Source organism: Embiotoca jacksoni, unplaced genomic scaffold (genome assembly GCF_022577435.1).
Source record: "Embiotoca jacksoni isolate LCO1_2020_lvr unplaced genomic scaffold, fEmbJac1.0.p SCAF_82, whole genome shotgun sequence".
Lineage (NCBI taxonomy): Eukaryota > Metazoa > Chordata > Actinopteri > Embiotocidae > Embiotoca > Embiotoca jacksoni.
In genome coordinates this window covers 247404-258976 of record NW_027185439.1, presented here as the reverse complement: position 1 = coordinate 258976, position 11573 = coordinate 247404, and the positions used below count along the sequence as shown (strand labels likewise).

The window sequence follows — 11573 nt, the reverse complement described above, 5'->3', positions numbered from 1 at the left end:
GTTTGCGTTTTTTTGGTTCTGTCAACGTTGGGCGTTTCGTTCGGCTTCAGTTTGCGTCTTTTGTTGACGTCGGTCAATCTGGTTCAATCGGACTCGTGTTCACGGACGTCGGCCTCTCGTGTTATTCGTCACGTCAGAACTCAAAAGTTTTTGTAGGCCGTATGTTTAAGAGTTGTGACGTTTTTGTTGATCTTTACAAAATAGTTGGAAGTTACATTAAGTTCAATTTCTGTTGGCTGTTAAGATAATATGTTGTAATTTTAGTCACGTCGAGTTTTACTGCATAACTTAGATAACAGCCTACGTCTGAGGAAAATGTTGATGTTCCGTTGGCCTCATCTTTGCATTTCCTGCATTACGTTGCCTTCCCGCTAGCTCGCTCAACTGTTTTTCTTTTAAAATCTATAATGACTAAAATGTTATTTGTTACAAAATACAACATAATACTAAAATATTGTTTTAAAACTGAGCCTCCTTTATTTAAATGTTTTGTAATCTAATGACAAATCTTCCACAGTGGTTTGGTGTTTTAATTCCTTCGCTTCTGTTTCAGGGGCAACAGGAAACGCAGCAGTTCAGAAAGTAAAGCTCGCTGTGTTGTGGTTTTAAACTGAAACATTACAGAAGAAATGTGGCGGCGATAACTGGAGCAACAGCCGGCAGCTCTTTGATACAAATATTAAATTTGCAAGAACAGCTTTCCTGAATTACTTTTTGGATTAATGTGAAATCTTCCAGCTATGTCGCTGAGTCGTCGGTTTCAGTGTTAACCAGGTGCTCTACTTTTAATCTGCTTCTTTGACAACGATGTCACAAGTCTGGACTTTTCTCATGACGCACGTAATATCTGACCTGATGCTGCGTTCATGGAACCAATCAGAAGAAAAAAATGAGTGAAAACAAAGCCGCAGTTTGATCTGAATCTGAAGCTCCACGAATGGGAAACTTCTGTTGGATTAATTAGAAATCTGATTTTACCCGTTAAAAAAAATCTGAAGTCTGCAGCATTTTTGCCGTGAAGCTTTTGATTCCACGATCAGCCTCGGAGGGATTCACACACCCACGGCCGACACAATAAATGAAAAACCTAAACAGAAAAAGGAGCCGGCCACTCCTTTCAAACCAGGAAAATACTGGATGGTTAATAAAGCTCGGAGACAACGGAGATGTGAGCCATCACTGAGCCGATGAGGCGTTGTGAGAGGCAGCCCATTCTTGTGATCCGGCGGGGTTCGGAGTCCCCCAGGGATCTTTACCGGGTCCCTTTTTATTTCCCAGCTCCCCTCGGGGGATATTGTTTGCAGATAAACCGCTATAATACCAACATTTCCCTCCTGCATTTCCTGATAATTACATAACTGTGGTGGATTTGTACATTTCCTCAGAGAAATTATGGTACATTGAGTCGTTAATGGCTAAACTTTCCAGAGGAAATTAACGACGTACGATTAAAGATGTACGCTAATTTCTTCCGGTTGGAAATTTTAGTTCCGATTATTTCTGCTTCTAGTTCAGATTACAGACTGCAGATAAAAATGGACGAGGCCGGCACCGTAAAGTGCAATACCACCACAGGCCACTAGAGGCTCCATAGACTCCTATTCAAAAAGCTTTAACTTGCCTCATAAAATTCGAAGTCGATAAATGTTTTCTAAAAGTTATTATGGCGTCATTTGCTAAATTCTTTTTAATTTAACCGAATTTGAAGAAAATCTACAACATAAAACATGAATCGGTGCATGTTTCCATTTATAATCGCAACGTGAAGAATTGTTTTGTTGACATAAACAGCTGGTGGCGCTAATTCTCCAATGAGGCGCCGTTAAATATAGTCATCATATTAGCGCGAACGCAGGAAAGAAAAACTTGAAAAATAATTTTTAAAAAAGAGCCATGCATTTGGAAACTTTTGTAAATTCATGCATTGATATAATAACAACCCTTCTTAAAAAAAAAAAAAAAAAAAAAAATGATACCAAAAAGGAACTTTTTAGCTTTTAAAAGCTGATCCTGCAGCTCAAAACACAAATTATAAATAATTTTAGTTGTTGCATCATTAAAACACTTTAACGTTACAAAGCTTCACACACTGCATGTTGCGTCCGAGTCATTTTAACCACCTTTTAATTTAACAATAATTGCATCCTACTTTAAGGTGGACAAAACGCCACAAGTGTTGCATAACAGGAGGACAATAAATTGAGTATTCAAACATCCGAGCCGCTGCAGCAGGTGTGTAGTTTCACAAGGAAGTTCAGTGGCTTCCGATATTTAAATCCAACAGGGAGCACACACACACACACACACACACACACACACACACAGACACACACACACACACACACACACACACACACACACACACACACACACAGACAGATACACACACACACAGAAAAGGAGGAAAAGATGTCACAGAAGAACTAAAATTGATGACAAACCTTAACAGTCGTCATACTGTACTTTGACAGTTAACGTCCTCTTTGTGGCAGTGACAGTAAACAGCTCAATGTACCTGTGTGTGTGTGTGTGTGTGTGTGTGTGTGTGTGTGTGTGTGTCTCTGTGTGTGTGTGTGTGTGTGTGTGTGTGTGTGTGTGTGTGTGTGTGAGAGATGGGGTTTTTTGGATGCCCTATATTTGTGCGGAGGGGGCGGAGGGTTGATCTGTATAAAGAGACGAGGCTGTCAGACGTCTTCACAGCAGCTCTGACTGACAGGTTGGTTTCACCTCCGGCTTCATTCAACACTTCAACCTGCTTTTTAATTTTAATTTTAATTTTAATTTTAATTTTAATTCAGCAACTTCATCGTTTCTAATTTGTTTCTGTGTTGCAGGTGAACGCTCGCCGACCTCCTTGCTCGCCCTGAAGGATTAAAGATCGTCTCTCAGCCCTGAAACCATGAAGTTCAACGTTGCATCCGTCCTCCGTCCCGCCGCCGCCGCCGCGCTCTTCCTGCTGCCGCTGCTCCTGATTGGCTGGACCGAGCAGGCGGCGGCGCACCCGGTCAGCCAGCCGCTCAGCCCCGCGCTGCTCGACCAGCAGACGTTCAACGACGTCCGGAAGGTGTCGCGACTCGTGAGTCACATTTTGAATTTTTGAATTCAATGTCAGAATTTTAAACATTTATTCTCTTTAATTTTTTTTATATGTAAATAAAAATTAAAAACGTTACTTCTAGTGGAAGAATTAGCAGAGCCACAGAAAAATATACAGAAATTATTTTAGTAAAAATACCACAAATCTAAATTGATCAAAAGTACATGTAATGCAGCCGGATAAAATACATTATAATGAGATTATTCTCTTTTATAGATGAACTTATTTAATCATTTAATAATATATTGTATATTGATCACATGTTTAGCTCGTGAAATCTGAATCTTATAAGTGAATCTGTCAGATAAATGAAGTGCAGTAAAATGCTCCAATATTTGCCTCTTAAACAAATAAAGTACCAACTTTGAATTCCAAATTCTGACTTTAAGTGTTATAATTTCAACGTGAGCTTTAAGAAGGTTGTTGTTTTGGCACCAAAGGTGCTCCGTAGATGTTCAACCACAACTTCATGTGAAAACATCGGCCACGCTGCAGTAAACAAAGATATATATACTGCCAATATTTTAAATTTGTATTATTTTTAGAGACACCAAAACTTAATACAATTAAAAACAGTTATGTAAAGAAACCCACAAATATTTCCCAATTTTTAGGCATAAAGAAAGAAAGAAAACAGTTTGAAGCGAAAAATGTGACAAATCCAGATAATTAAATACATTTTAAAGTCTTCATTTAAAGCGTTTAAAGCATCCTGATCTGTGTTTTGTGTCCGTTCAGGCTCAGAGTCAGCAGCTGGAGGAGGACACCAGCATCCGAGTGATTCCCCGAGTCAACATCAACCAGGTGAGCACGTTTACAAGTTTTAAAAGCTACTTTAATGTTTTAATTCAACTCTACTTCACGCTAATACTCGCGAATAAAATCAAGATTTTGGCAAACACAACAATATGATGCTTTGTAAGAAATTTAACAACCTAATTAAATATAAAACCCTGTAACAGTCAATCTGCTGTAACTTTTCATACTTTTATTTTGTAGTAAATTTTCAACGCAGGACTTTTTCCTGTATTCGCACTAACGATGTGAATCTCCACCTCTTCCAGAACCCGCAGCACATCTGCTGCCACTACGCCAACATCCTCGACAACTACCTAAAAAACATCCTGCCTCACCATGACAACTTCCATCCCAGCATGCACAGGATGAAGACCAACCTCCACCGCATCAGCGAGGACCTGCAGGCTGAAAGCTGCGTGAGTGTTTTTTTTGTTTGTTTTGTTTGTAAATAACGATCGGATCGACAAATATAGCAGATAGCACCCCGTTAGCTTAGCATTACAGCTAAACAGAGCGCGAGATGTAAAAATCTGCCAACAATTTTACTAATTAAAACATTATATCTCATTTTTTTGATAGTTTTTTTCAGAGAAATTTGTTGATTTTTTTGGGCTAAGTTTTGAAGCAACAGCCCATTAGCTTAGCTTAGCATAAAAGGTGTAAACAGCTAAGCGGGAGGCGTGGCTACCTAAATAAATACACAAACCCCCGTAAAACCGCAACTTGTTACACTTTGGTTTTTCGTACAGAGCTGTTTCCTGCCGTCACGCTAAAAGCTAAGCTAACCATCTTATTCGTAATGTACAGAACAAGGGCCGCGTCAGTCATTTAACTCTTGGTTAGTTTGATTCATAAACAAGTTTCCTAAACTGTCCCGACTTAAAGAGCCGTCCCGTCAGTGTCGTGTATTAATAATTCATGAATAAAAAAAAAAATGAAGGATATCGAACCTAAAAAGTAAAAACTGAAAATTTTAATGTATTTAAAGTGTCTTTTTTTAAATTTATTTATTTTATTTTTTTTTATTCTGCCGGCTGTACGCTGATTTATTCAAACAGAAAGTTTCCTGAAGAGTCAAACTAAAACAAATGACCAACCAGTTGACGCCTCTTCCTGTCACCTGACCGCTGCGGCCAATCAGGGAGGGCCTCTGGAATCAGAGCCTCTCAGGTGAAATCAATCCGCCCTCGTTTTAGAGCTGCTCAGAAATATTTGATCAACTTCCTTCAGAGGCAAAATCGAAACACACGATAACAAATAAACACAGATATTAAATTTGAAACGGAAACTCTTCTTAAAGGGCGACACGCGTCGTTCTGAAACCGAGTTTAGATTCAAAGATATGAAGACGGAGCGGTTTGTGATAACGTGTGGCACCGATGTGGTTGATGCTAAAATCGATAACGACTTTCAGTGGTTTCAGTCGGAGAAAGTGAACACACACACACACACACACACACACACGGCACTGATAACAGCTGTTAACCTCCAGGATTTTTCTGTCTCTGCAGAACGTGACTCACCATTCGCACCATGTGGAGTTTCAACAGAAGCTTAACAAGGTGAGACTTTACAAAATAAAAAAAACACCAAACGGATGCATTTTATTCTGAAGGGTCAGCAGCAGTTTTTCCTCATTATCTAAATATTGTTATTTCAAAATAAAAGCAGCATCAGTCACTCTGAACCGACACGTAAACAAACATGACAGGATAACGAGCTGAAGATTTAAATAAAGGATTTCATATTATTTTATAATTTTGATTAAATAATTAAGACTGAATAGAATGATTTTATTTTGATGTTTAATTCGTCATTAAAGTCCTTTTTGGGGTTCTTTAATTCTTTACTTTCAGTCAGAGTTAAATTTAAACTGTAACTCAGTTCATCAGAACATTTACAGTAATTGTAAAGTGTTTTAAAAAGAATTCTGAATATTTTTTTGCTTCCAGTTCTTCAAATGTGACGATTTACTGCTTTTTATTTGGTCAGAGAAAAAAAAGTGTCAGTTTTCTGTTTTTTAAGTGAAGAATCGATCGATAAAGAAGAAAATTTGAGGGACGACAGAGAATAAAATTAATCGACAGTCGGCAAATCTCACGAAAAGACTCAAACCGATGATGTGCTGTGGAATTAAAAAATAAAAACGTCACAAATATCAAGTTAAATAAAAAAAATATATTTAGCAAAATTCTCTAACGTCCTGAAACAGGATTAAACAGGTGCACTTCTGTTTCTAATGTTTCTAATGTTTGTATTGTTTCTAATATTTCTAATGTTTCTATTGTTTCTAATATTTCTAATGTTTCTAATGTTTCTAATGTTTCAGATACCGGTGGGCGAGCGACGCTTCAACAAAGCGGTGGGAGAACTGGACATCCTCTTCACTTACCTGCAGGATTACTGCATCCAGCCGAGAATCTGATGCTGCTCAACTTGACTGTTTCTACTGTTTCTATTTATCATATTTAACTTTTATACTGACAACTTTTATACATTTATTTATTGATCCATTTAATTTGAGAACATATTTAAAAACAAAATTTTAAAAACAAAAACGTAAAATATTTATATAGACCGAAATACAAGTTGTTGATCTATTTATTGATCTTTTTTTATTGCTTTATATTATTCTATTATTATCTTATTGCTTCTGTATGCTGCTGTAGCGAAAAAAAATTTCCCCTCGGGGATTAATAAAGTAACTACCTAACCTAACCTATTTATTGATCAGTGTTTTAATGCCTGAAACGACTCAGGTGTTGATCGTGTTGCCATCTTATGGCTCATTATTATTATTCATATTATTATTATTGTTAAGTATTTAAATGTTACAGTCAGACGCACTGAATGAACTCCATGTTTCAAGATTCACTGTCGAAGTTTTTCAAATAAAAACCTGCATTATATTTGATTTCTCTTTATTTATTATCACGTGAGTGCAACAAAGACAAAATACTTAAAGGTTGAAGATGAAAACAAAAAAAACAAAAGAAACACACCAAGCTGTGAAAAGCAGACGGTCTGAGTTCAATAATACTTCGGATTAAGTGTCAAATATATCACAGTGTCGTCGGCGAACAGACTGAACGTCAGACAGGTGTTCCGGTGTTCCGGTGTTTAGGTGTTCAGGTGTTCCAGTGCTCCGGTGCTCCGGTGTTCAGGTGTTCAGGTGTTCCGGTGTTCAGGTGCTCCGGTGTTCAGGTGCTCCGGTGCTCCGGTGTTCAGGTGTTCCGGTGCTCAGGTGCTCCGGTGTTCAGGTGTTCCGGTGTTCCGGTGCTGTGGTGTTCAGGTGTTCAGGTGCTCCGGTGTTCAGGTGATCCGGTGCTCCGGTGTTCAGGTGTTCCGGTGTTCCGGTGTTCAGGTGCTCCGGTGTTCCGGTGTTCCGGTGTTCAGGTGCTCCGGTGTTCAGGTGTTCAGGTGTTCCGGTGCTCCGGTGTTCCGGTGTTCAGGTGCTCCGGTGTTCAGGTGTTCCGGTGTTCCGGTGCTGTGGTGTTCAGGTGTTCCGGTGTTTAGGTGTTCAGGTGTTCCAGTGCTCCGGTGTTCAGGTGTTCCGGTGTTCAGGTGTTCCGGTGTTCAGGTGTTCAGGTGTTCCGGTGTTCAGGTGTTCCGGTGTTCAGGTGCTCCGGTGTTCAGGTGTTCAGGTGTTCAGGTGTTCCGGTGTTCCGGTGCTGTGGTGTTCAGGTGTTCCGGTGTTTAGGTGTTCAGGTGTTCCAGTGCTCCGGTGTTCAGGTGTTCCGGTGTTCAGGTGCTCCGGTGTTCAGGTGTTCCGGTGTTCAGGTGTTCCGGTGTTCAGGTGTTCAGGTGCTCCGGTGTTCAGGTGCTCCGGTGCTCCGGTGTTCAGGTGTTCCGGTGTTCAGGTGCTCCGGTGTTCCGGTGTTCCGGTGCTGTGGTGTTCAGGTGTTCAGGTGCTCCGGTGTTCAGGTGTTCCGGTGTTCAGGTGATCCGGTGCTCCGGTGTTCAGGTGTTCCGGTGTTCAGGTGCTCCGGTGTTCCGGTGTTCCGGTGTTCAGGTGCTCCCGTGTTCAGGTGTTCAGGTGTTCAGGTGCTCCGGTGTTCAGGTGCTCCGGTGTTCAGGTGTTCCGGTGTTCAGGTGCTCCGGTGTTCAGGTGTTCAGGTGTTCCGGTGTTTAGGTGTTCCGGTGTTCCGGTGCTGTGGTGTTCAGGTGTTCCAGTGCTCCGGTGTTCAGGTGCTCCGGTGCTCCGGTGTTCAGGTGCTCCGGTGTTCAGGTGTTCCGGTGTTCAGGTGTTCCGGTGCTGTGGTGTTCAGGTGTTCCGGTGCTCCGGTGTTCAGGTGTTCAGGTGTTCCGGTGTTTAGGTGTTCCGGTGCTGTGGTGTTCAGGTGTTCCAGTGCTCCGGTGTTCAGGTGCTCCGGTGTTCAGGTGCTCCGGTGCTCCGGTGTTCAGGTGCTCCGGTGTTCAGGTGTTCCGGTGCTGTGGTGTTCAGGTGTTCCGGTGTTCCGGTGTTCAGGTGTTCAGGTGTTCCGGTGTTTAGGTGTTCCGGTGTTCCGGTGCTGTGGTGTTCAGGTGTTCCGGTGCTCCGGTGTTCAGGTGTTCAGGTGTTCCGGTGTTTAGGTGTTCCGGTGTTCCGGTGCTGTGGTGTTCAGGTGTTCCAGTGCTCCGGTGTTCAGGTGCTCCGGTGCTCCGGTGTTCAGGTGCTCCGGTGTTCAGGTGCTCCGGTGTTCAGGTGTTCCGGTGCTGTGGTGTTCAGGTGTTCCGGTGCTCCGGTGTTCAGGTGTTCAGGTGTTCCGGTGTTTAGGTGTTCCGGTGTTCCGGTGCTGTGGTGTTCAGGTGTTCCGGTGCTCCGGTGTTCAGGTGCTCCGGTGTTCAGGTGCTCCGGTGCTCCGGTGTTCAGGTGCTCCGGTGTTCAGGTGTTCCGGTGCTCCGGTGTTCAGGTGCTCCGGTGTTTAGGTGTTCAGGTGTTCCGGTGTTCCGGTGTTCAGGTGCTCCGGTGTTCAGGTGTTCCGGTGTTCAGGTGCTCCGGTGTTCAGGTGTTCAGGTGTTCCGGTGTTCAGGTGATCCGGTGTTCCGGTGTTTAGGTGTTCCGGTGTTCCGGTGCTGTGGTGTTCAGGTGTTCCAGTGCTCCGGTGTTCAGGTGCTCCGGTGTTCAGGTGTTCCGGTGCTCCGGTGTTCAGGTGCTCCGGTGTTTAGGTGTTCAGGTGTTCCGGTGTTCCGGTGTTCAGGTGCTCCGGTGTTCAGGTGTTCCGGTGTTCAGGTGCTCCGGTGTTCAGGTGTTCAGGTGTTCCGGTGTTCAGGTGATCCGGTGTTCAGGTGCTCCGGTGTTCCGGTGCTCTGGTGCTCCGGTGTTCAGGTGCTCCGGTGTTCAGGTGTTCCGGTGTTTAGGTGTTCAGGTGTTCCGGTGTTCCGGTGTTCAGGTGCTCCGGTGTTCCGGTGTTCAGGTGCTCCGGTGCTCCGGTGTTCAGGTGCTCCGGTGTTCAGGTGCTCCGGTGTTCCGGTGTTCAGGTGTTCCGGTGTTCAGGTGCTCCGGTGTTCAGGTGCTCAGGTGTTCCGGTGTTCAGGTGATCCGGTGTTCCGGTGTTTAGGTGTTCCGGTGTTCCGGTGCTGTGGTGTTCAGGTGTTCCAGTGCTCCGGTGTTCAGGTGCTCCGGTGTTCAGGTGTTCCGGTGTTTAGGTGTTCAGGTGTTCCGGTGTTCAGGTGCTCCGGTGCTCCGGTGTTCAGGTGCTCCGGTGTTCAGGTGCTCCGGTGTTCCGGTGTTCAGGTGTTCCGGTGTTCAGGTGCTCCGGTGTTCAGGTGCTCAGGTGTTCCGGTGTTCAGGTGATCCGGTGTTCCGGTGTTTAGGTGTTCCGGTGTTCCGGTGCTGTGGTGTTCAGGTGTTCCAGTGCTCCGGTGTTCAGGTGCTCCGGTGTTCAGGTGTTCCGGTGCTCCGGTGTTCAGGTGCTCCGGTGTTTAGGTGTTCAGGTGTTCCGGTGTTCCGGTGTTCAGGTGCTCCGGTGTTCAGGTGTTCCGGTGTTCAGGTGCTCCGGTGTTCAGGTGTTCAGGTGTTCCGGTGTTCAGGTGATCCGGTGTTCAGGTGCTCCGGTGTTCCGGTGCTCTGGTGCTCCGGTGTTCAGGTGCTCCGGTGTTCAGGTGTTCCGGTGTTTAGGTGTTCAGGTGTTCCGGTGTTCCGGTGTTCAGGTGCTCCGGTGTTCAGGTGTTCCGGTGTTCCGGTGTTCAGGTGCTCCGGTGCTCCGGTGTTCAGGTGCTCCGGTGTTCCGGTGTTCAGGTGTTCCGGTGTTCAGGTGCTCCGGTGCTCCGGTGTTCAGGTGCTCCGGTGTTCAGGTGCTCCGGTGCTCCGGTGTTCAGGTGTTCTGGTGTTCAGGTGTTCCGGTGTTCAGGTGTTCAGGTCCTGCAGCAGCTGATTGATCGCACCTGTTTCCATTTTTTAATAACGAGGTCTATAAAGAAGATGCTGTCTCTCCAACTCATCCGAATATGGTCACAACTGGCTCCAAAAGAAACCAAGATGGCGACGGTAAATGTGCCCGATTAGAAGCTTGAAAACATTCAAACACTGACAGGTGACATCACGGCGGTTCAACCAATAAAAACCACCGAACGGTGGAAACCAGCTGGAAACTCCCCGACAGTCTGATGGCTGACGTCCGGCTGCGTGTCCACGCTGACACGTCCTCATGAACGCCGCACGTTTACGGAGATTTAAGGAAATTAGAATCTATTTTAATCACTGATTTAATCACATTAAAATACAAAATCTGATCTGACTTTTAATTAATTTTTTTTGACACGTTGCAGTTTAATTGGTGCAAAAGTCTGCAGAAACCACAAGAAGACGAGACCTACTTACCTACTTTCAAACATGTAGGTTTGGTTTCAGTGTGTGTGTGTGTGTGTGTGTGTGTGTGTGTGTGTGTGTGTGTGTGTGTGTTCTCTGTTTTTGCTGCTGGATCAAAAATATATGTTATTTTAGATAATGAAACTTCTGCTTCAACATTTAACGTTAAAAAGTCTTCAGTTTAAGACATTAATTGTGTTTTATGTGATATTATATATTATATTATAGTTTGTCGATACATTGTATCGATCCTGAGTTCAAAGGGGTTCAGTTGATATTTTAAATATCTGTGTATTATGTGCACATTTTATTTTGCAGAATTTTATCACCAAAACTTTTTGACTTCTATAAACTTTTTTTTTCATCCCACTATTTCCTCTGTTAATAGTTGGTTTTAACAATCATTTGCTAAATTTGGCTCAATTTGTGTTCCCAAGTACGTAAACTGGTTTTAAGGCCTTTGAGTCATAAAACACGACTCGGTGTTATTTATTTTCGTATCTTGAGATATCCCCGAGTGTTCGTGTTCATTCTAACAGCTCGAAATAAAACAGTATGACATCGTCCGCGTATAACGAAAGCTTGCGCATCCTGGTTGCATTTAATACGACATATGACGTTCTGGGACATTACTGAATGTGTTTCTGGTATTTTAGACGTTACAACACAAGCGGCTCAAAAACATTTGAAACCAGTTTAGTTCCTAAAAGAAGTTTCATACAAACGTAACCGGAACATGTCGGGTTCAGGTTTTTCTTCTTCTGCATGAAGTCAACTGATAAATTTATTTAAATTTTGAAAACATCCTCACATGAAGTTCAAAAACTTTACTGTGAATTTTTTTTAATTTTGTATCAATCATCCTGAAAACTGAACACGAAACACTTG

At 43.4% G+C, this 11573-nt stretch overlaps 1 protein-coding gene across 1 annotated transcript; it reads left to right on the top strand.

Moving 5' to 3' along the window:
* The first annotated feature begins 2658 nt into the window (after window positions 1-2658).
* Window positions 2659-6461, top strand: il22 (interleukin 22). The gene is made up of 6 exons (XM_069139405.1): window positions 2659-2716; window positions 2835-3076; window positions 3836-3901; window positions 4162-4311; window positions 5407-5457; window positions 6225-6461. The coding sequence occupies exons 2-6, from the start codon at window positions 2900-2902 to the stop codon at window positions 6318-6320; spliced, it is 540 nt and encodes a 179-aa protein (XP_068995506.1). The 5' UTR covers window positions 2659-2716; window positions 2835-2899; the 3' UTR covers window positions 6321-6461.
* The last annotated feature ends 5112 nt before the right edge of the window (window positions 6462-11573 follow it).

Excerpts from the sequence above, each read along its gene's own strand:
- il22 (XM_069139405.1), top strand. The coding sequence starts at position 2,900 with ATGAAGTTCAACGTTGCATCCGTCCTCCGTCCCGCCGCCGCCGCCGCG. Across the intron at positions 3,077-3,835 it reads TCCGGAAGGTGTCGCGACTC|GCTCAGAGTCAGCAGCTGGA; the intron begins GTGAGTCACATT and ends GTGTCCGTTCAG. Across the intron at positions 3,902-4,161 it reads CCCGAGTCAACATCAACCAG|AACCCGCAGCACATCTGCTG; the intron begins GTGAGCACGTTT and ends CACCTCTTCCAG.